The sequence below is a fragment of the Schistocerca cancellata genome, chromosome 5 (assembly GCF_023864275.1).
Source record: "Schistocerca cancellata isolate TAMUIC-IGC-003103 chromosome 5, iqSchCanc2.1, whole genome shotgun sequence".
In the NCBI taxonomy this organism is placed as follows: Eukaryota; Metazoa; Arthropoda; class Insecta; order Orthoptera; family Acrididae; genus Schistocerca; species Schistocerca cancellata.
In genome coordinates, this window is record NC_064630.1 from 583,320,093 (window position 1) to 583,345,900 (window position 25,808).

A 25,808-nucleotide genomic window follows, 5' to 3' on the forward strand; every position below is an offset into this window, starting at 1 on the left:
CTCACAGCTTCAGTTCTGCCAGTACCTCGTCTCCTATCTTCCAATCTGCACAGAAGCTCTTCTGCGAACCTTGCAGAACTAGCACTTCTGAAAGAAAGGATATTGCGGAGATATGGCTTAGCCACAGCCTGGGGGATGTTTCCAGAATGAGATTTTCACTCTACAGCGGAGTGTGTGCTGTTATGAAACTTCGTGGCAGATTAAAACTGTGTGCTGGACTGAGACTCAAACTCGGGACCTTTGCCTTGCGTGGGCAAGTGCTCTACTAACTGAGCTACCCAAGCACAACTCACGACCCGTCGGGCCCGAGTTCGAGTCTCGGTCCAGCACACAGTTTTAATCTGCCAGGAAGTTTCAAAGTGAATGATAGTCTGTAACAACTGTGAATGGCCTTCCATAGAGATACTGTGGAAATTTGCACATGGCTCGGATCACAGCAAGACGTTCTCTTTCTGTAGTTGAGTAGTTTCTCTCGGCTTTTGTAGGTGTCCTAAAAGCATAGGCTATAACCTTCTCTTTTCCATCCAAAATTTGCACCAGAACAGCACTGATCCCATATCCACTGGCATCTGTGTGTAGTTGTGTAGGTGCTTTCTTATCATACAGACCAAGTACAGGGTCAGTCGCCAGAGCTTTTCGCAGCACATCGAAAGAATCTTGTTGAGCACCACCCCAGATAAATTTAGCATCAGCTTTTAGCAACTCTTGGCATGTCCTGGCTTTGATACAAAAGTGTTTGATAAAATGACAGTAATAAGAAAATAATCCGAGGAAGATTCTCACATCTCTAATACTTTTAGGATTAAGAAATTACGTTATAGACCTCACCTTTTCTGGGTCTGGCCTCACACCTGCATTTGACACAAGGTGGCCAAGTATTTTGATTCCTTTTGCTCCAAAGAGACACTTTCTTGGATTAAGTTTCAGTCTGCCTTGTTGGAGACACTTACAAACAGTCCTCAGTCTTTTTATATGTTCATCAAATGTCTCTGAGAACACTATTTTACACAGCTCCAAGATGTCTTGAATGTAGTATGCTGTAGTTTCTCCTGAACGCTGTGCCCTGCACTTTAATTTCTCTTCAGCCTTGCACTTCTGTGCTTGTGTGTCACTGAAGTACTTGTGCAATTCCACCTGAAATACTTCTCAGCTTGTGAATTGCTCCTTTGTTCTTATACCATTGCTTGGCAGTTCCCTCCAAGTAGAAAAATACATTAGCCAAACACGCAGTGTCATCCCACTTGTTAAATTTTGCTATATGCTCATGTACCTTCAGCCACTTATTTGGATCTTGGCCATCATCGCCAGAGAAATGTTTCATGGGGTGGCACACAGTTGCTGTCACTGTAATGTCCTCTTCTTCTTCTTCTGTCTCTGATAGATTGCGATCTGTTGAATATGGCTCCAACTCGGGTTACTCGCCACGTAAATGGCAGCTCTGTTGTGGCCTAATGTGAGCCACTGTGTCATCGATAATGTGGGCTATCACAAGTTCCAATACCCAGCTTCTGCACCAGAATAATGTCACATAGAATAAGGTGTAATTAGATGAATGACGAACACTAACTTCACTTAATGAAGGTTTATTCAGCATTTGCACATACAAGAGTGCGGAGCGAACTGCCTCTGGCCAAAACACATACAGTATACAGGGTGGTCCATTGATAGTGACCGGGCCAAATATCTCATGAAATAAGCATCAAACAAAACAACTACAAACAACGAAACTCGTCTAGCTGGGGAAACCAGATGGCGCTATGGTTGGCCTGCTAGATGGTGTTGCCATAGGTCAAACAGATATCAACTGCATTTTTTTAAAATAGGAACCTCCATTTTTTATTACATATTCATGTAGTATTTAAACAAATATGAATGTTTTAGTTGGACACTTTTTTCACTTTGTGATAGATGGCGCTGTAATAGTCACAAACATATAAGTACGTGGTATCACGTAACATTCCGTCAGTTCTGACGGTATTTGCTTCGTGATACATTACCCGTGTTAAAATGGACCATTTACCAATTGCGGAAAAGGTCGATATCGTGTTGATGTATGGTTATTGTGATCAAAATGCCCTACAGGCGTGTGCTATGTATGCTGCTCGGTAACCTGGACGACATCATCCAAGTGTCCGGACCATTCACCGGATATTTACGTTATTTAAGGAAACGGGAAATGTTCAGACACATGTGAAACTTCAACCACGACCTGCAACAAAAGGCGATGCCTAAGTAGGTGTTTTAGATGCTGTTGTGGCTAATCTGCACATCAGTAGCAGACAAATTGCGTGAGAATCGGGAATCTCAAAAACGTCGGTGTTGAGAATGCTACATCAACATCGATTGCACCCGTATCATATTTCTATGCACCAGGAATTGCATGGTGACAACTTTGAACGTTGTGTACAGTTCTGCCACTGGACACAAGAGAAATTACAGGACGATGACAGATTTTTTGCATGCATTCTATTTAGCGACGAAGCGTCATTCACCAACAGCGGTAACGTAAACCGGCATAACATGCAGTATTGGGCAATGGAAAATCCATGATGGCTGCAACAAGTAGAACATCAGCGACCTTGGTGGGTTAATGTATGGTGCGGCATTATGGGAGGAAGGTTAATTGGCCCCAATTTTATCGATGGCAATCTAAATAGTGCAATATATGATTTCCTACGTAATGTGCTACCAATGTTTCTACAAGATGTTTCACTGCATGACAGAATGGCAATGTATTTCCAACATGATGGATGTTCGGCACATAGCTTGCGTGCGTTTGAAGCAGTGTTGAATAGCATATTTCATGACAGGAGGATTGGTCGTTGAAGCACCATACCATGGCCTGCACGTTCACCGGATCTGATGTCCCCGGATTTCTTTCTGTGGGGAAAGTTGAAGGATATTTGCTGTCTTGATCCACTGACAATGCCTGACAACTTGCGTCAGCGCATTGTCAATGCATGTGTGAACATTACGGAAGGCGAACTACTCGCTGTTGGGAGGAATGTTGTTACACGTATTGCCAAATGCATTGAGGTTGACAGACATCATTTTGAGCATTTATTGCATTAATGTGGTATTTACAGGTAATTACGCTGTAACAGCATGCATTCTCAGAAATGATAAGTTCACAAAGGTACATGTATCACATAGGCACAACCGAAATAAAATGTTCAAACGTACCAACATTCTGTATTTTAATTTAAAAAACCTACCTGTTACCAACTGTTTGTCTAAAATTGTGAGCCATATGTTTGTGACTATTACAATGCCATCTATCACAAAGCAAAAAAAGTGGTCCAACTAAAACATTCCTATTTCTTTACGTACTGCACGAATATGTAATAAAAAATGGGGGTTCCTATTTTAAAAAATGCAGTTGATATCCATTTGACCTATGGCAGCGCCATCTAGCAGGCCAACCATAGCGCCATCTGGTTTTCGCCTTCAGGCTAGACAAGTTTCATTCTTTGTAGTTTTTTTGTTTGATGCTTATTTCATGAGATATTTGGCCCAGTCACGATCAGTGGACCGCCCTGTATATACAACTACAGAACATTCCAGTACAATGATTGTTGAAATTTGTGGATACTTCTAGAATGTACTTGAACGGAATATAGAAATTAAAATTGTACAGTCCAAGTGAGTTTTGAACTCATGACCCTCCATGCAACAGTGTAGTATCATAACCACTACAACAAGGTGCTACTCAGCTGCTTCTTCGAAAATGTCATCTGTTTCTCAACATCACTGACACGAATATTTATTTCATTCATATTTTTAGTGGTATGAGGATTAAATTGGGCAATTCCCTGGGTTTTCCTTGGTAAAACATTTGAAAATGGAGTTAAGCATTTCAGCTTTTGCTTTGCTGCCCTTAATTTCAGTTCCTGTCTGTGCGCCACATCTTTACACACAACCAGAATTTCTTTGGGTTCTATGAAAGATTACTTAACAATGTTCTGCTATGGTAGTCACTGAAGGCATCACACATTGCTCCCTTGACAGCCATATGCTAATCTCTGTTTATTTGGAAGTTTCTTTACAGTGATTGTATACCATGGGGGCTACCTCCCATTATGAACTGTTCTACTGGGTACATACGTGTCCAGTGCATGGTCAGCTATTCTTTTAAACTTGAGTCCTCTACATGCTTATTGTAACAAGCTGACTATTGTAACTGATGTAGTGATGATATTTTATGTGTAAGAGCTGGTGGATATATACTGTTGTGGCATCATATAAAGGCTTATAATTGAGACGATGTAAGTAGATCCCTGACAGCTCACAGCCGTTTTGCCAGCTTTCATCTGAAAAGTTCTGACAGCTGCAGGTCAAAACAGTAGCTGTCTACAGAGCTCTGAAAACAACAAAATGGAGACATTCACAAAATTGCATTACATTATTGGTTGAGAAAGCCCCGGAAACTACTGTTCCCACCCCACTGCAACTGTCAGGGATCAGCTTATATCAACTCATCTATAGAAACTAACACATACTACCAAAGACAATGGAAGTGCTGTTGTATTTTATATGCAACAGGCTTATAACTTATATCATGGTTCTGTAATGCAAAGGTATAGGAGTTAAAATAAAGTCCAGGAGATTATGAGAATGTCCGCAGAGGAGTGCCACTGATGTCATTGAAAAACGTTCCACTCAATGTATTCCCTTATAGCCTCTCAGCATCAAACACCCACTTACATGCACTGCTAAGGGTACAATCGTGTCCCAGTGAAAGTTGTCACCTAGTCTCATTGCAGTAGTTTCCATGATAACGAAGCCAAATAGATTGTTGCATAGGACAAGATTTTTGTCTCATCAAAAATAAATCTTGTATGTGCGTGACATTATTCCACTGTGGGGGCAGTTTAAATATGAAAACAGAAATAACAAACTTCAAAATGCCATGATCACTTTAGAAGACCACTTAGGTTACCAGTTTGGGCAAAACTATGTTGCCATCTTTGGATCTTATGCACTACACATCACAGCATCTTGTTCATGTGTACAGTAATTCGTCACACATAATAAATAGAAATTCCATTAACATGCATAACATAGTATAGGCATGCAAAAGGTAAAACAGTCCTTGTGTGCAATACCATTATGCCTGGCATTTTGCACACATAGCCATGGTACTTTGAAGTTTAATGGATAAGATCTGAAGACGCCAACATAGTTTTGCCAAAGTCGGTAATCTGAGTGAATGCTCTACAAACAGAAAATGGCATTTTGAAGTTTGTTACTTTTATTTTCATAAAAATCAATCCATGCTTGTTGGTGAAGTTGCGTTCAGTAAGCACTGACTTTTAAAAATTGTAGCGTTTAATGTGGTGTCAACTGTTCTGCACACAACCCTGAAGGTACAAATGATCTGCCCACACTCAGAATAGACCCTAAGACCAAGGCTGTCCTTTACAAAGCATTTACTGTAACTTCCTGAATGTTGAGAAAATAAGTTGAATGCCTTATTCAGGATTCTGCTGTATGTCTTTTGGCAGTGGTAATATTAGGCTTCAGCTCACCTAAACTTTGGATTTGCTTCCGTTTGGAAGTGTATAACTGAGTGAAGAATACACTGATATGACATTATGTTAGCAAATACTAATGGCATGATATATGGACAAAAAATTACTTGCGTTGCAAATCATGAGAACAGTGTCATATTATGATTGAGATACTGTGTGCAGTATTGCTCTTGTAGTCTAGAGGTAATTCATCCTTAACCATTACATTCTGTTTAATATGTATGAATGAAATCAAATTTTATTCTGTATGAAATCAAACTATTTTTACGCACCCTCAAGTTTTCTTTTTCAGGGAGCTGCGTCGAGCTGTGAATCAAGCTGACCATTTTTGGAGCTATCAGCTGGTAGAAACAAGTGACTCTGATGATGAAGAAACTGATCAAAGTAAAGAAGTGACCACTCTGGTTGGGTACATAAATGTTTTTAACTATTTTCAAGTATAGGATTATTGGATGAAACAGATAGACCAATTGAAGCAATGTGAGAATTTGTGTGAAATGATATTTCTGAAGAAATGCCATGAGTGAGAGCATTTGGCATTGGGAAATTCTTTTCTTCTCATGGCCATAGTTTTCCCTTTCTTGAATAAATTTGTATATGAAAGAAATTCTTCTTGCAGATGCCCACCAACAACCACTTTCAAGGAAAACAAGTTTCGTTCAGTCTACCACTGGAGTTCAGTTTGTGGATATTCTGCAAACAGACCTGTGATAAGTTTAATTTCTGAATATCAGTATTAATATTTAACATTATAAGAACTGATGATACAAAGCTGAATGGGATTACCTTTCAGACAAAGGTATTAGTCATGCAACTTGAACTGCATCTACATCTACATCTACATGAACACTTTGCAATTCAGAGTTAACGGCTTAACAGCCTGGCAGAGGTTTCATCCAACCAACTTCAAGCTGTTTCTGTTCCGTTTCACTCTTGAACAGTGCGTGGGAAAAATGAAGTCTTAAATCTTTCAGTGCAAGCCCTGATTTCTCTTATTTTATTGCAATGATCATTTCTCCTTATGTAGGTGTGCACTAACAAAATATTTTCGCATTCAGAGGAGAAAGTTAGTTACTGAAATTTTGTGAAAAGATCCTGTCACATTGAAAATAACATTTCTTTTTTTTTTTTTTTTTTTTTTTATGATTGTCACCCTAACTTACGTATCATAGCCCTGATGCTCCCCTCCCCCGTTTCATGATAATACAAAACGACCTGCTCTTCTCTGAACTTTTTTGATGTCCTCCTTCAATCCTGTATGATGTGGATCCTACATTGTGCAGCAGTAGTCCAGAAGAGCATGGGTAAGTGTAGTGTAGGTAGTGTCTTTAATAGACCTTTTGCTTCTTCTGAGTGTTCTTCCAGTGAATGACAGCTTTCCCCACAACATTATCTGTGTGATCGTTCTAATTCACATTATTCCTAATTGTAATCCCTAAGCATGTAGTGGAATTGACACCTTTAGATTTGTGTGGATTATCATGTAACTGTAATTTAGCATATTCCATTTAGTACTCATGTGGTGTCATCACACTTTTCATTATTTAGAGTTGGTTTCCTTTATGATGACCTTCCAGCAAAAATCAAGGAAGCAAAGAGTAAAAAATGTTGGACATAAGTCACTGGTTTCTCATAGTATGCTTCCCTGGACATTTTGAAAGAAACCAGGAGAATCTGTTGGCTTTAGATCTTGTTGTTGGCTTTAGATCTTGTTCTATTTCAAAAATTCACCTTCTCCCTGCTTGTCAGGCCCCATTCACCATCGACCAGTTCCGTGGTGGAGCATGGCCATTGCCACTGTTATCTGTGATTGTCTTCATGCTTTGCGACATCTTAAGCAGCACCCGTTCTCTGCCGGTCTTATTATCTTTAAATTTCTTCATGCCAAATCCCATTACTTAATCAAACAGAGCAAGCAGGTGTGTTTGGAACGCTTTGTCTCCTGTCTAGGTTCTTCTGTCCCTTCATCATGGGTGTGGACTCCCTCTGCACCCTCTGAGATTGTCAGCGGCGGTCTTACATTCTGGGCCTTGCCCTTCTATGTGGCCTTCGTACAGATCCATCACTTCTCACGGAACAACTCGCAACCCATTTTGTGACTGCATCAGTGTCAGCCTCCTATCCAGCTGCTTTTGTCCTGTGGAAATAGTGGGCTGAAGCTTCCTGATCATGTTTTACCCATTGTCAGGTGGAATCCTGCAATGAACCTTTTAATGAATGGGAGCTTCTTCTTGCTGTCTCTTCTCCCCATGAGTCCGCTCCTGCCCCTGATTCTATCCACAACCAATTGTTTCAACAGCTCAATCCTCCACAATGACAACATCTCCTTCAGGTGTTTAACCATATTTGCCTCAAAGCCATTTTCCCCTCTCAATGCAGAGACAGTATTGTGGTTCCTGTCATTAAGCCTGGCAAGGATTCATCGTCTCTTGAAAGTTACTGCCCAGTCAGGCTGACCAATGTCCCCTGCAAGTTACGAGAATGGATGGTGGCTTGTCGGCTTAATTGGGTCCTTGAATCTCGGGACCTTACCACTGCAGCTTTTGGGAGGGATGGTCTTTGTGCTATCACGTCCTGCTTACACTCCCCGAATGGAGTCTTTGGGGCCGCCTCCTGAGTTTTGTTCACCACTTTCTGTTCTACCAGTCATTCAGAGTTCAGGTGGGCACTGTTGTCAGCTCTCTGCAGACCCAGGGAATGACATTCCACAGAGCTCCGTATTTCTCAACACTGTTAATGGACTTGTGGCATCTGCCAGAACATTGGTCACCCCTGCCCTGTTGTGGATCATTTCTGTATTTGGGATAGCTCCCACTCAGTGGCCTATGCAGAATGACAGCTCCAGGATGCCATCCGGCGTACTTTCATGTGGACAGTCTCACACTGTTGTCAATTCTCTCCCCTTAAGTCAAGGGTGATCCATTTCTGTCACCATACTATCGCCATCCTCATCCAGAGCTCTACCTCGACACCCAACACATGACCATGGTCCATCAGTTCGATTTCTTAGGTCTTCATTTTGACTGCAAGCTTAGTAGGTTGCCCCATATCTGTTATCTGAAGGTTGGTTGTTTTCTTAAACTCAGTGTCCTTCGCTCCTTTGCCCACACCTCTTGGGGCACAAATCGTTCAACCCTTCTTCACCTTTACTTGGCATTAGTTCTCTGTTGTCTGGACTGTAGTTGTCAAGTTTATGGATCAGCTGCCCCTTCGACATTGTTCATCTTTCATCCGGTTCACCAGTGTGGTATCCATTTATCCTATGGTGCCTTTCGCATTAGCACTGTTGATAGTCTTCTGGTTGATGCTGGGATCCCTCCCCATTCGATTTAGTGGTCCCAGCTTGTCGTGTCCTATGCCATCACTATCTGCTTTTCACCTGTGCACACCTCCTATTCTATTCTTTTAGCCTACCTGCCGCCCACCATGTGTTGGTTTTACTGGTTGGGCTCCACGTCGCTTCTCTCTGCCATAACTTACATCTCCCCTACTTGTCCTCTTCCCCATGTTCTCTCCTGACCACCTCGCTTAGTTAGTTCCTCGGCCCTGGATTCAGATAGATCTCTTCCGGGATCCGAAAGCCTCCATCACACCAAAGGTGTTCCATTGTTTGTTCTGAAACTCTTACGGAAGTTTCAGGATGACATGTATCACATCCTCTGTTGTCTTCTTGCCTGCCTCATGTGTGGTGTTCACTGCAAAATTGATGGCCGCTTTTCGGGCCCTCTGTTTCATTAAACAGTCCTCACTCACCCATGCTTTGTTATATATGGAATCAGTGAGTCGTCTTTACGCTATTGGTGGGAGTTTTTCCCACCACCCCTTGGTCTCTGCCATCCACGATCTTCTGGCTGATATTGGTAATGCTGCTTGTTCAGGTGATTTTCTTTGGATTCCTGGCCATATACAGATCCCAGGTAATGAACTTGTTGATTGTCTGCCTGAGGGTGGGCGGCCACCTACCCCCTGCAGAATGACAGCTCCAGGGTGCCATCTGGACACACACACACACACACACACACACACACACACACACACACACACACACACACTGTTTTCTTAGGTCTTCATTTTGACTACAAGCTTAGTTGAATGCCCCGTATCTGCTACCTGAAGGTTGGCTGTTTTTGTAAACTCAGTGTCCTTCGCCTCCCTCTGGGGGCGGATTTGCGGCTTTTTATATGGTCCCATACAATCTTTTTCTTTAGCATTTAAGATGTCTCATCACTGGTGCACAGAGTATCAAACTGAACACTGGAATATAACAGTTATCCAGCACAGATCTAATGTTGCTGAAAATGTTCCTAGCAACAGACAGTGTAACAAATCAACACAGAATTATGAGTGTTATACTTCTGCATTCAGGGGGTCAACAATTTTAAGGAAAACATTTGTTACAGCTTGTAACTGGGACTGGTCTGTCAGAGTGTCTACAGTTCATGAGAGTCATGAAAAAGTAATGAATATGAACTCGTGGTAATGAAAGTAATGAAATTGGGTGGCTGGCCAGGAATTTTGTTGTGTGTGTGTGTGTGTGTGTGTGTGTGTGTCAAAAATGGCTCAAATGGCTCTGAGCACTATGGGACTTAACATCTACATCTACATTTATACTCCGCAAGCCACCCAATGGTGTGTGGCGGAGGGCACTTTACGTGCCACTGTCATTACCTCCCTTTCCTGTTCCAGTCGCGTATGGTTTGCGGGAAGAACGACTGTCTGAAAGCCTCCTGCGCGCTCTAATCTCTCTAATTTTACATTCGTGATCTCCTCGGGAGGTATAAGTAGGGGGAAGCAATATATTCGATACCTCATCCAGAAACGCACCGTCTCGAAACCTGGCGAGCAAGCTACACCGTGATGCAGAGCACCTCTCTTGCAGAGTCTGCCACTTGAGTTTGTTAAACATCTCCGTAACGCTATCACGGTTACCAAATAACCCTGTGACGAAACGCACCGCTCTTCTTTGGATCTACTCTATCTCCTCCGTCAACCGGATCTGGTACGGATCCCACACTGATGTGCAATACTCAAGTATAGGTCGAATGAGTGTTTTGTAAGCCACCTCCTTTGTTGATGGACTATATTTTCTAAGGACTCTCCCAATGAATCTCAACCTGGTACCCGCCTTACCAACAATTAATTTTATATGATCATTCCACTTCAAATCGTTCCGCACGCATACTCCCAGATATTTTACAGAAGTAACTGCTACCAGTGTTTGTTCCGCTATCATATAATCATACAATAAAGGATCCTTCTTTCTATGTATTCGCAACACATTACATTTGTCTATGTTAAGGGTCAGTTGCCACTCCCTGCACCAAGTGCCTATCCAATGCAGATCTTTCTGCATTTCGCTACAATTTTCTAATGCTGCAACTTCTATGTATACTACAGGATCATCCGCGAAAAGCCGCATGGAACTTCCGACACTATCTACTAGGTCATTTATATATATTGTGAAAAGCAATGGTCCCATAACACTCCCTTGTGGCATGCCAGAGGTTACTTTAACGTCTGTAGACGTCTCTCCATTTATAACAACATGCTGTGTTCTGTTTGCTAAAAACTTTTCAATCCAGCCACACAGCTGGTCTGATATTCCGTAGGCTCTTACTTTGTTTATCAGGCGACAGTGCGGAACTGTATCGAACGCCTTTCGGAAGTCAAGGAAAATAGCATGTACCTGGGAGCCTGTATCTAATATTTTCTGGGTCTCATGAACAAATAAAGCGAGTTGGGTCTCACACGATCGCTGTTTCCGGAATCCATGTTGATTCCTACATAGTAGATTCTGGGTTTCCAAAAACGACATGATACTCGAACAAAAAACATGTTCTAAAATTCTACAACAGGTCGATGTCAGAGATATAGGTCTATAGTTTTGCGCATCTGCTCGACGACCCTTCTTGAAGACTGGGACTACCTGTGCTCTTTTCCAATCATTTGGAACCTTCCGTTCCTCTAGAGACTTGCGGTACACGGCTGTTAGAAGGGGGGCAAGTTCTTTCACGTACTCTGTGTAGAATCGAATTGGTATCCCGTCAGGTCCAGTGGACTTTCCTCTGTTGAGTGATTCCAGTTGCTTTTCTATTCCTTGGACACTTATTTCGATGTCAGCCATTTTTTCGTTTGTGCGAGGATTTAGAGAAGGAACTGCAGTGCGGTCTTCCTCTGTGAAACAGCTTTGGAAAAAGGTGTTTAGTATTTCAGCTTTACGCGTGTCATCCTCTGTTTCAGTGCCTTCATCATCCCGGAGTGTCTGGATATGCTGTCTCGATCCACTTACTGATTTAACGTAAGACCAGAACTTCCTAGGATTTTCTGTCAAGTCGGTACATAGAATTTTACTTTCGAATTCACTGAACGCTTCACGCATAGCCCTCCTTACGCTAACTTTGACATCGTTTAGCTTCCGTTTGTCTGAGAGGTTTTGGCTGTGTTTAAACTTTGAGTGAAGCTCTCATTGCTTTCGCAGTAGTTTCCTAACTTTGTTGTTGTACCACGGTGGGTTTTTCCCGTCCCTCACAGTTTTACTAGGCATGTACCTGTCTAAAACGCATTTTACGATTGCCTTGAACTTTTTCCATAAACACTCAACATTGTCAGTGTCGGAACAGAAATTTTCGTTTTGATCTCTTAGGTAGTCTGAAATCTGCCTTCTATTACTCTTGCTAAACAGATAAACCTTCCTCCCTTTTTTTATATTCCTATTTACTCCATATTCAGGGATGCTGCAACGGCCTTATGATCACTGATTCCCTGTTCTGCGCTTACAGAGTTGAAAAGTTCGGGTCTATTTGTTATCAGTAGGTCCAAGATGTTATCTCCACGAGTCGGTTCTCTGTTTAATTGCTCGAGGTAATTTTCGGATAGTGCACTCAGTGTAATGTCACTCGATGCTGTGTCCCTACCACCCATCCTAAACATCTGAGTGTCCCAGTCTATATCTGGTAAATTGAAATCTCCACCTAAGACAATAACATGCTGAGAAAATTTATGTGAAATGTATTCCAAATTTTCTCTCAGTAGTTCTGCCACTAATGCTGCTGAGTCGGGAGGTCGGTAAAAGGAGCCAATTATTAACCTAGCTTGGTTGTTGAGTGTAACCTCCACCCATAATAATTCACAGGAACTATCCACTTCTACTTCACTACAGGATAAACCACTACTAACAGCGACGAACACTCCACCACCGGTGGCATGCAATCTATCCTTTCTAAACACTGTCTGTACCTTTGTAAAAATTTCGGCAGAATTTATCTCTGGCTTCAGCCAGCTTTCTGTACCCATAATGATTTCAGCTTCGGTGCTTTCTATCAGCGCTTGAAGTTCCGGTACTTTACCAACGCAGCTTCGACAGTTTACAATTACAATACCGATTGCTGCTTGGTCCCCGCATGTCCTGACTTTGCCCCGCACCCGTTGAGGTTGTTGCCCTTTCTGTACTTGCCCAAGGCCATCTAACCTAAAAAACCGCCCAGCCCACGCCACACAACCCCTGCTACCCGTGTAGCCGCTTGTTGCGTGTAGTGGACTCCTGACCTATCCAGCGGAACCCGAAACCCCACCACCCTATGGCGCAAGTCGAGGAATCTGCAGCCCACACGGTCGCAGAACCATCTCAACCTCTGATTCAGACCCTCCACTCGGCTCTGTACCAAAGGTCCGCAGTCAGTCCTGTCGACGATGCTGCAGATGGTGAGCTCTGCTTTCATCCCACTAGCGAGACTGGCAGTCTTGACCAAATCAGATAGCCGCCGGAAGCCAGAGAGGATTTCCTCCGATCCATAGCGACACACATCATTGGTGCCGACATGAGCGACCACCTGCAGATGGGTGCACCCTGTACCCTTCATGGCATCCGGAAGGACCCTTTCCACATCTGGAATGACTCCCCCCCGGTATGCACACGGAGTGCACATTGGTTTTCTTCCCCTCTCTTGCTGCCATATCCCTAAGGGGCCCCATTACGCACCTGACGTTGGAGCTCCCAACTACCAGTAAGCCCACCCTCTGCGACCGCCCGGATCTTGCAGACTGAGGGGCAACCTCTGGAACAGGACAAGCAGCCATGTCAGGCCGAAGATCAGTATCAGCCTGAGACAGAGCCTGAAACTGGTTCGTCAGACAAACTGGAGAGGCCTTCCGTTCAGCCCTCCGGAATGTCTTTCGCCCCCTGCCACACCTTGAGACGACCTCCCACTCTACCACAGGTGAGGGATCAGCCTCAATGCGGGCAGTATCCCGGGCAACCTCAGTCGTAGTCCGATCGGGGGATGCATGGGACGAGCTGGCCGTCTCCGACAAACCCCCATCCGGACCCCCACAGTGATGCCCAATGGCAACAGCCTCAAGCTGTGTGACCAAAGCCAACACTGCCTGAAGCTGGGAGCGAAGGGATGCCAACTCAGCCTGCATCCGAACACAGCAGTTGCTACAACTCTCAAATACTATGATACGCCCGAAATTTATGGATTAAACAATGCAAATACCAAAAACACGCAAAGAAATTAAGAATTAAACTATGTAACAAAGGAGTGAGCTAGGAGTATACGACTTGCTGCTGCAGCTGCTTATCCAACGGCGGCAGGGAGCACACTGACTCTGACCAACCGACACTGGCCGTTCAAAACAAAAACAGAAGACAGACGACTACGCGAATTTACACTATTCAGGAACTAAAACGCGATGCTACAACTCTCAAATACTATAATACGCCCGAAATTTATGAATTAAACAATGCAAGTACCAAAAACACGCAAAGAAATTAAGAATTAAACTATGTAACAAATGAGTGAGCTAGGAGTATATGACTTGCTGCTGCAGCTGCTTATCCAACGGTGGCAGGGAGCACATCTATGGTCATCAGTCCCCTAGAACTTAGAACCACTTAAACCTAACTAACCTAAGGACAGCACACAACACCCAGTCATCACGAGGCAGGGAAAATCCCTGACCCCGCCGGGAATCGAACCCGGGAACCCGGGCGTGGGAAGCGAGAACGCTACCGCACAACCACAAGATGCGGGGTGTGTGTGTGTGTGTGTGTGTGTCAGTCAGATGCAGTTCTAGAAGGGAGTAGCAAATTATTGTTATCCCCAAAAAGGTTGTATACACTAGTCAATAAAGATTCACTCTTAAAAATCTTTGTTATCTGTAGGGGAGTTGTCTGTCCATCTGTGCAAGCCACGTTGGTTCACAATCTTGAGGGGCAGGTGTGAACAGAGAAATTTGGAGATGTAGCTTCATTAAAATTTATATGGTGTATACACTTAGTGGAAATGACATATAAATGGCAGCTCTGCCCATGACTGTGCTGCCATCTCATATGTTCCTGGTGGAGTATCATTTGGAACAGCGGTTTTTTTAATCCTGTCCACTCCCACTTCTGTTTAAATCTCTTTAATCCACATCTTTTTTGGAAAGACAGTTCCTTAAAGGTTTTTAATAATTGATATAAAACTATTGCAATTTTAATTTCATTTTAAAGGTGTTAAGGACAATAGAGTAAAATCAATTTCTCACTAACCAAAACATTTCCCATGTCATATTATTACTATTTGCAGACTATAACTTGGCATCTGTTGAGTGGGAGGAGCAGGGAGGGTACACTGTTTGTTGCGGGAAAAGGTGGAGGGCATAATTACTTTGGGGTATTGAAATTGAGATCACTGTTCATACTGACATGTTATGCAATGGAACACAAATGAAATAGTGCAACAAAACACAAATAGAAGCAGCACAGTTCAGTGACAAAGCAGACAACAATGCAGTCAACACTAGTTAATAGTATGTTGCACGGTTGGCAATGAACATTGGCAAATGAGTACAGCTCAACGCCTTCTGACTGCTGCTGACTGCTGTTTTTCTTTAAAGCTTTATTTCTTCATTCCATATGAGATTTCAATGTGTTACACAATACAAGTAACATAACAATACAATTTACTGTGAGTGAAATGAATTATAAGTAATTTGATTTATAAGCACTTGGATGAACAAATGGAAATTAAAATGCTTGGAGACCAACACCTGCCATAAAGCAAACAGTTTCACTGAAAGGTAGGACTTTCAAAAGAATTTTCAGAATGAGACAGTTGTGTGATGGCAATACCACTTTTGTCAGAAGAAGAATGTTAATAGTGTCTCAATAACCACATATAAGTAAATGAAATAAAACAGAATAAGTACAATGAATATGTATACCTTTGAAATTCATAATTAACTATGCAAACTTTTATCGTTGTAAAAGGTACACACAATTCTGGGTGTTCGCTAAACATTGTCCCTGGTGAAAGGTTAAATTGTTGAAATTGGCAGAAAATTGCCAAAGCACTCAAACATTCAACTGGCCACATGCCTGCATCACTTGGGAACAGAGTAAATAAACACAAGCTTCGTAAACAATTGCAAATACTGATAGACATAAGTTAACAACACCAAAACATAATTAATGTAGAGTAATGAAGTTCTGGGAATACATTTGTCTATGTAACACATTAAAGAAATTAACTTTGCAAGTTCACAGCTTAATGAAAGTGTGAGATATCCTTTGCCAATGTGAAATGCTGGTGTATTAATACCCAGCGTAAATGCCAGAATGTTGAAAGCAAGCATGCAAATGTGCATGCATTGTGTTATACAGGTGAAGGATGTTAGTTTGTGGGATGGAGTTCCATGCCTGTTGCACATTGTTAGTCAATATAGAGATGCTTAATGCTGTTTGTGGATGATGCTCGAGTTGTTGTCCGATGATGTCCCGCCCGTGTTCAGTCGGAGACAGATCTGGTGATCGAGCATGCCAAGGCAACATGTCCCCACTCTTTAAAGCATGCTGAGTTACAACAGCAGTATGTGGGCAAGCATTATCCTGTTGAGAAACACCCCATGGAATGCTGTTCATGAATGGCAGCACAACAGGTCAGATCACCAGATTGACTTACAAATAGGCTGTCAGTGTATATGGGATAACCGAGAAAGTGCTCCTGCTGTCATACGAAATCATAACCATTGGATGGGCCAAATGTGATTTTGAAGATTTTGCATGATTTTTAAGCTTTTCTAATCAGTGAAAAAGATAACCAACCACAATGTTCATTGTGGCACTTAATCTCTTCAAGTAGTGAATGGAATGGAGCTTTGAAAGCTGCTCATAATAAAAGTGGTTGGAATGTTCCTGAATTTCTTAGGATGATCTGGTAGTTTATGAGGGATTTTCATTCAAGGCGGGCAAGCTTCTCAAATATCTCTGGGTTTTCCAAGTCTCCTCTCTAATGTTGTTCTATAAGATGGGTTGGAAATACACAAGTCATGAAGAGAGCACTTGAACTTATTTGCACATTTGAAAGAGAGCACTTGAACTTATTTGCACATTTGAAGAGGTATGGTGCTGAAGTACATAAAAGATCAAGTGAAAGTAGAAATATTGAAAAAAATTAAACATCAGTTAGAAGACAAGTTACTTTGTGCAAAACTTGAGATTCATGTATCATTATCAATTGAACTTGAGGAATTTTTAATGAAGTATCATTAAAATGACTCATTCTTCCCTATTTTGTACAAAGATTTGCTATTTGCTGTTGATGTTACCAAGCATGTAGACCAAGTCATTGTGATTATCTAGATAATTGATTTGGTGTGATTGCTGTGAGCAAGAACTACATTGAAAATGGTATCCTTACCTTCAGAAATGAGTGCACAGGTATTATGCAAAGTCTATATCTAAAAATTGTTGAGAAGTATCCTTTGAAATCGATAGTCAAAAGCCGGCCGTGGTGGCCGTGCGGTTCTAGGTGCTTCAGTCCGGAACTGTGACACTGCTACAGTCGCAGGTTCGAATCCTGCCTTGGGCATGGTTGTGTGTGATGTCCTTAGGCTAGTTAGGTTTAAGTAGTTCTAAGTTCTAGGAGACTGATGACCTCAGATGTTAAGTCCCATAGTGCTCAGAGCCATTTGAACCATTGATAGTCAAAATAGGAACAAGGGACCAATGACCTATCGGTTTGGTTATTTGAAAACCATCATTTATTGCAACTGGTTGGCTCTCCTTTAGTCTTGCTGCATGTTAAAACAATTTGTATTTTAATTGAAGTGAGGATAAATGTATCTTGTAATAGTCAGTACCCCATCCTATGTGAGATTTAAATGTTTCTATAGCATTTGATGAATGGTATACAACCTGTCATACATAGTTACATTATTCATGCTGACAAGTGATATAAGAATTATAACATTCAGCTTTCACTTCAACAGCTTTCAAGTTCATAAAAGAGCGTTTTTGTCACTGTACCACACATTTTTGATAGGTCATGAATATAACTAAAAAAGTAATGACAAAATTACGAAGAGGTTATGAATTTGATACTCTGAACATCTGTAGACAGCACGTTTGTCTCATTAGATCAGAGAAACATTGCAGTGGTATATGTTGCCAACTGCTGCTGTTCCATTTGCTGTTATTTCTGTGTGGATTATCCAATGCCATTATCAACATATCCAAGAAACTTTATGATATGTGGTTTAGATTTTATGGCTTGCGAGGTTCATGAACCTGTCTCTGATGGAATGCATTTGGGGTGTGCTAGGGTAATAATTGCTTCATTATTTATCACTGCTCATCCAACACTCTGGATGTTTTGTATATTTATTGGAATGCATAGTGACGTAGCTGTATATATCACTTTGATGGCTCGATATGTCCTTAGTTAGATAATACATCATTTACTTTTTCCTCTGGTCTAATATGTGATATTAGATTGGATTTGTTTTTAATTCCATAGATCCTTGGGGATACCGGAAAAAACTTCACACAGAATACATATAATTAGACAACATTTGATGTGATCAGAACTAATGTTAGTTCAGTGGATGCTAAGTGAAGTGATTTTCAAGGATGTGAAAGATGTCAAAAAAAAAAAAAAAAAAAAAAAAAAAAAAAAACTGATAACCATTTTATGTATCAATCAGCCCAGTAATCGTCATAAACATGCAAATATAGACATACTACATTGCCTAAAATGCAAGGGCATGCCATGAAATACCAGGCATTTTATTATAATGTTTTTAATGAATATATAGAAATGATTCCTGCCTTACTACACACTTGGTCCATCTGTTCACAGGTTTTCACGGGTCCTCATGGCAGAAAAAATCTCATTTGTTTGGGATAGAATGATCTTTGCACCATCCTCATAGCCTCGTTGTCATCTGCAAAATTTTGACTCCTCAAATGTTCTTTCAGAAGCCAAGAGGAGTGGAAATCTGATGGTGCCAAATCTGCTGCATAGTGGATATTTCAAAATGTCAAATTTCAGATGGTGTAATGTATCCTCAGTATGCTCAGTATGAGAGCATGTATACATTATAGCAGAAGTCCCTAGCGATTCAATCAGAGATCTGGCTTTGAGTGCCATGACAACAAGACACTATAGTTAGAACTAGCCACAGTTATGCCCTTCTAAACGTGAAACATTATATGGCCCTCAGCATTCGAAGAGATTGTCAGATTGGCTTTCACAGTGGATGCCTGGGACACAATGCATGCTTCCACTGCATCAATCCCTCTTACTCTGTGTTTGATAACTGTGCATCCAGACTTCTACTCCAGAATCACTGTCTTCCATGCACACTTGTGGTCATCAGATAGTAAACTTGGCACCTGCCTTTTACACACTGTGCTATAGCCAAGTTTACCGTGGTTGATATTATATGTAGGGCTACAGCTTTGAGTGAATTCCACAGCAATTTTAACAAAACCGACCTGCCTGTTGGCATGGATTCACTGGCTGGTCTACTGTTTCACTGTATCATGTTGCACAAACTGGTTTTTGACCTTCTGTTCATCACTAGCATTGTGTCTTCTATTAATATATCTTCTCAGGCATTCCATTTGCTTAGTCAGTTTTGGTCTTTATTTTTACTGTAGGTTGTAGAACTTTTCAGATTTTTCATTCCCTCCAACCATAAAAAACAAGTAACATGTTTTCTTGTATAGTGCAGATAGACAGTGACCTGGATTAAGTTTCATACACAACTGTGCAGGTGCATACTAATCAGTTGCCATGAGAAGTTTCTGGAACATTGTTAAGCAACCATTTTTGTACTGAAATGCAATATTTGATTGTATGTAAATCTCCATGGAACTTAAAATAAAGTTCTTCTTCCTTAGTGACACATGACATTATTTTCTAGGCTATTATAGATAAGCATTATCAGGGTAAAATTACTGTGTTTGCACATACAGATCATATTATCATGCTAAAAATGTGTGGACATCAAGTATCGCATAGCACTTATATTATGTGATGTTGTTGTTAACTGATTCTTCCATTGGTTCTTGGTAAACAACATTATATTAAATGAAAAGCACTATATTGCTTATGTTCTACAGGATATTGTTAATAACATTACCACAAGCTGTGGTGAGTGCAGCGTGCCATAGTGGTTAGAGCTGCTGGCTGAGGCGCTCTTGGTCACCAGTTTAAACGTGGTCACCAGCAATTATTTGTTATTTATTAGTTATCAGTTCTGGAAGATTCTTGAAATATCTTATGTTTGTAATGTTTGCATATTCTGGAATTTTCTATGTTTGTATAAATACCAACCATCTAAAATATTCAATGTTGGTATAAGTAACTGCACTCTACATCCAGGAGTTCACTTCCATCTGGCTGAATGTTGTTGTTCGTAATAAATGTGTTTTCAATAGTGTCATATTTCATTGACAACCTTACTTTTTGGTTTGGAATTGAGTGCAGTTGGAATGTAACATTGTTTGGTGATGATGCTGTGTAATTTAAAACATCTACATCACCTTGGCTCCAGTTAGGTAAATGTAAAAGCCTTCACCTATGTGGACAGGATTCAGAATACAAGTGGTATATCATTCCGATGGTCCTTTTATTCAGGAGACTCATGGATTTCAGACCAGCAGTAAATCAGCTTCACGTTAGGTGTCCATCAGTGTTCTTTAGAGATGTTGGTCAGTATCTAATGAAATGGCTGAAAAGATTTAGGCGACATTGTGAATCCAAATATGACAAGTTGCAGAATACATGTACCAAGCTCTTCTAGTAAAGGATGTCACAACAACCAAGGAATATGTAAAGTGGTGCCATCACATCAAGAAAATTTGACATAAAAGAATCAGATGATAGAAATATGACTACTCATAAATTTAGTCCCTATGGCAGTTGTGGAAGACCTGCAACATCAACTCTCTCATACATCAGGTAATGAGAGAAGAGATGCCGGATTTCATGGCAATGAGAACTGTCAGACTGAGTAAGCAAGAGATAGCAGTCATGAGTGTTAGCCATCTATGCCAGAAAGTAATAGAGAATGTTGAAGAAGAGGTATATTGAACCTTAGCAACAATCTTCATGACCAACCTATTGTGCCAGGGAGAATGGACTCAGCCAACTTGAACTTATGCTGCAGCCATCAAATGACAACCCAGTACCTGACTAACTCCTGCACCAGAATAAAGCCCTATGGAAGAACAAGCATTTGTAACACCAGTGTGATCCCACTGTGGATGCTCTGCCCACATTGTAACTAGTAGCCATTCACCACCACCGCACAGAAGTACGGGGAACTTCAGGGGAACCAAGCAACTTCCCTGTCTCTGGAGGTGTGGCTGCCCAGGACAACTGTCATCGCAATGTCAGGAAATTTCATTGACAACATTATGAATGACCAACCTGTTTGGCAACTAGTCAACTCAGAGGATTCCTTTTCTGTAATGTCAGATACCTACAATTGTCAACTAAAGAAGACAGTGTACTATGATATGAAAGCAGTTGTGTTGAAAGTCACAAATAGAAAATACTTCAATCAACAGAAACATGTATTGCAAGGGTAACAATCAATGACACGACATAGCCCTTTGAATTTATTGTTTGAACAGAATGTAATCATAATGATACTCTTAGGTGGGACTTTTTGTTAGTATTACAGTCATAGACCATATAAGATGGGAGCCACAGTTTAAAGAAGCTATTCCAACAAGCACATGTAACAAAGATTGCTCTGTACAGTAGTTTGTTATCTAGGATGTTATCCCGTTGTCATCAACAAGGCAAGTAAGTTGCAGTCTTCAATCGAGGTGCCCAGTTAAAATGTGAAGCTGTTGCTGATTGCATAAAGCTATTCAGGTTCACAAAAGAAATCTATATGCTAGTGATGATCATAACCTTTTTAGGTGGTCAAGGAGAACTTTGGATCACTCATTATCATGAGCCACAACTCATCCATATAACTAAGTATACAGGAGCTGCCAAACCAGTTCAGCAAGGACAGCTTTCAGTGAATGATTGCTGTACTGCATTAGTTTTTGGATGCTATCAAATCTGTAGTGAAGATGAGACAGACCAAGTGGTCCATGAAAAAACACCACATCAACACTGGTATTACCCACCAATTAGCAGCCACTGCTCATATAGAGTATTGCCAGCTCAACAGCAGCTAATCCCAGAGAAGGTGGAGAAGTTGCTACAAGATGACATCCTTGAACCTTCAGGGAGTCCTTGGTCCTCTTCTGTGGACCTTGTGAAGAAAAAAGGACAGACCATGGCGTTTTTGCATCAGCTACAATGACTGAACAAAATCAAGAAGAAAGATCCAGAATGAGATTTTCTCTCTGCAGCAGAGTGTGCGCTGATATGAAACTTCCTGGCAAATTAAAACTGTGTGGTAGACTGAGACTCGAACTCGGGACCCGAGTTCGAGTCTCGGTCCGGCACACAGTTTTAATTTGCCAGGAAGTTTCAAGAAGAAAGATGTCTATCCACTGTCAGTGATACCCTAGACTACTTGAAAGGAGCAAACTAGGGACATGCACAAAAGACCATTGGCAAATCTATGTTGACAAGACTCTCCCCTTGCAATAATCAAGCCGTAAGTCCATTAAAAGAATGCCTCGATGAGTTGACAATTCCTGTCAGATGAATTGCAGCAGGCAGTTACAGACTACTTCATGCAGCAGGACACAGTGTTTTACCAAATGGTTGGGTTGGTGGTATGAATGCCTTAATGCTCACAGTGATTTTGCCTATTTGGCATAGTGATTCTGGATTGTAAGGCCTTCAAATGAAAACTTTTTGATTGCTCCTTATACATTACTACCTGTGGTACAGCTTTCTGTGAAGGCAGCAGCATGGCATGTAGATAACAAAACATTTCGCTTCATGAATCTAGATATTCAGATAGTTTATGCTTTTAATTTTCTTTTGAACTGGCATAGATTCCCAATTTCTAGCTTTATGTTACATAAGAGCTTGTTGAATACTTGCCACCAGAATACGTAACTCCACTCTGAACCCTAGGGAATGAAAGCTCAAATTAATTTGCAGCCACTCAGAGGGAAAGAACACTACAGCCAAATATCACCATTTTACTTGTTCTTGTGCAAATTATGCCACATTTATTAATATGAACCCATGAATGAAACAAAAAGAATTTTATTTTATCCAGCATTCTTAATAAATTTGCTGCAGTTGAGATACTGCATGTTTTCGTGTTTTCGTTACCCCACATCTATGAAGTCCAGTGTGTTCACAGTCATAGATCCTGCAGATTTTGGTTAATGAAAATAAATATAAATGAACAAACTCTAAATTCACTGTGAGGAAATAGGATAATTAATCTGAACATGTACAGTGAAACAAAATTTCGACAGATAAGAGATTTCCCTCTACATCTCTGAAAATAGTATATTTCGATCTTCCTCCAGTACTCTGTCAGCTTGGTTTACTTCTCTTTTCTTAGCTTATTGTCTTTTATTTACTCTTAGCTAGCAAATTACCTTTATTTTAAATCTTTTTTAATATTATGACTGCATCTTCAATTTTTTGTAATTGGGCTCTGCAAAAGAAAATAGGTTGTTGAGTCTCTTCATATTGAATTTTGAATTGTACATTATTATTAATTTTTGTCTTGGACTTCAGTGATAGGGAACACAGAAAATGAGATAACAAGGATAATTCTTTTACAGTAAATTGATTAAGAATGTTTGGTAAAAATAATTTATTTTTTCAGAATGAAATTTTCACTCTGCAGCAGTGTGTGCCCTGGTATGAAACTTCCTGGCAGATTAAAACTGTGTGCCATACCGAGACTTGAGCTCAGGACCTTTGCCTTGCACTTGCCCACAGAAGGCAAAGGTCCCGAGTTCGAGTCTTTTTTTGGCACGCAGTTTTAATCTGCCAGGAAGTTTCATATCAGCCCACACTCCACTGCAGAGTGAAAATTTCATTCCAGAAACATCCCCCAGGCTGTGGCTAAGCCATGTCACCACAATATCCTTTCTTCCAAGAGTGCTAGTTCTGCAAGGTTTGCAGGACAGCTTCTGTGAACTTTGGAAGGTAGAAGACAAGGTACTGGTGGAATTGAAGCTGTGAGGATTGGTCATGAAGCATGCTTGGGTAGCTCAGTCAGTAGAGCACTTGCCTGTGAAAGGCAAAGGTCCCAAGTTCGAGTCTCGGTCTGGCACACAGTTTTATTAGGCCAGGAAGTTTCATATCAGTGCACACACCACTGCAGAGTGAAAATTTCATTCTGGAAACATCCTCCAGGTTGTGGCTAAGCCATGTCTCTACAATATCCTAAAGTTCCATGAGTGTTAGTTCTGCAAGGTTCGCAGGAGAGCTTCTGTGAAGTTTGGAAGGTAGGAGACAAGGTACTGGCAGAATTGAAACAGTGAGGATGGGTTGTGAGTCGTCCTTGGGTAACTCTGTCGGTAGAGTACTCGCCAGCGAAAGGCAAAAGTCCAGAGTTTGAGTCACGGTTCATGCACAGTTTTAATCTGCCAGGAACTTTCATTTTAATTTATTTTTTCATTTGCTGATTGAGATTAACCGTACAATATAGAAGGTGGAATACACAATGGAAAGACTAATTCTTTCATGAGCTTATTCTGTAATTTTACAGTCAAACATTTGCTGTTCACAGTTATAACAATGACTTAAATGGTAATTTCTGGTTGCAGTGATTTATTTTAATTCCTTGTATAATTCTTAGTTCTCATCCCCTCTGTCTTTTTGAGCAACTGCAAATTAGTCCCAATTTTGGATTGCAAACAAATACAATTCACTTTAAAACAAACACTCAATTTCACAATATTTCCTTTTGGTAACTTCTCATATTGTTTGTTTATTGAACTTTGGATGTTTGTTCTTTATTTGTCAGTATTAACGTAATAGCACCATGAATCATACTTTATGACAGTTAGGAAAACAGATCATTCACCAGCCAGACAGCAACTAACAATTGCTTTACATGTGTTACATAGTTTGAGCGCAGTGCTTAATGTTTCATTTTTTGAATTACTAAAAAGTGCATTGAGGTTCCTGACAGTGCTTGCTATAATCTTGTTGTGGCTACTGACATTTGGAGGAATACAATGTGATGAACAGCCCTGCAGTGGTATGCGACAAGTCCAAAAGACAGTATTGTGCGGTAACAAATCTGATAACTCCACAGGAAACAAAAAATCAAAAAGGAACACAAATGTGTGAATATATTAGAAGATAACATATTAGAACATAATGTAATTACATTGAAATATAAGAAATTAAATATTTATCAGCCATTTCACCAATTTTTAAGAATTTATGACTGTGAACGTCCAGACAATATCCCAAAAATAACCACTCGATGGGTAACGAACAAGGAAAAGACAGCTATACATTCTAGCTTTTTGTGAAATGGCTTCCTTCTGAAGCAGAAAACAGATACACATTGACTTAGTCATAACTGTGTTTGATAGGAGCGGCAATTTGGTGGTGGGGTTAAGGAGAAGGTTTGGCGCAGGGAGAGGGGGATAGCGAGTGGGGTGTGGGGATGTGTAGTGCTGCTTGAGGGAGTTGGCAGGAATGTAGTGGGGATAGGGTAGGGCTGCTAGGTGCAGTTGGGAGGTGTGGGGGGAGGGGACAGAAAAGAAGAGAAGTTGAGAAGGGGAAAAGGACTGAGTGCATTGGTGGAATAGAAGGCTGCATTGTGCTGAAATGCAGTCAGGGAAGGGGATAGCTAAGTGGAATACAGGGACTAGTGAAGGTTGAGGTTGAAGGTGTTACTGGAACATAGGATATATTGCAGAGAGAGTCCCATCTGCGCAGACAAAAAAACTGGTTGTGTTAGGAAGGATTCAGATGGCGCAGGCTGTAAAGTAGTCATTGAAGTGAAGTACACTGTGTTGGGCAGTATGTTCAGCTAATGAATGGTCCGTCCATCTCTTGGCTACAGTTTGTCACTGACCATTCATGCAGACAGACAGCTGGA

At 41.0% G+C, this 25,808-nt stretch overlaps 1 protein-coding gene across 5 annotated transcripts in view; it reads left to right on the forward strand.

The window, feature by feature from the left end:
- Window positions 1–25,808, forward strand: part of LOC126188926 (uncharacterized) — a 136,776-nt gene that overhangs the window by 38,957 nt on the left and 72,011 nt on the right. For all 5 annotated transcript variants that reach the window (XM_049930643.1, XM_049930642.1, XM_049930645.1 and 2 more), the window contains one exon: window positions 5,824–5,940. In XM_049930643.1, the coding sequence (XP_049786600.1) occupies window positions 5,824–5,940 (117 nt within the window). The remainder of the gene's footprint in view (window positions 1–5,823; window positions 5,941–25,808) is intronic.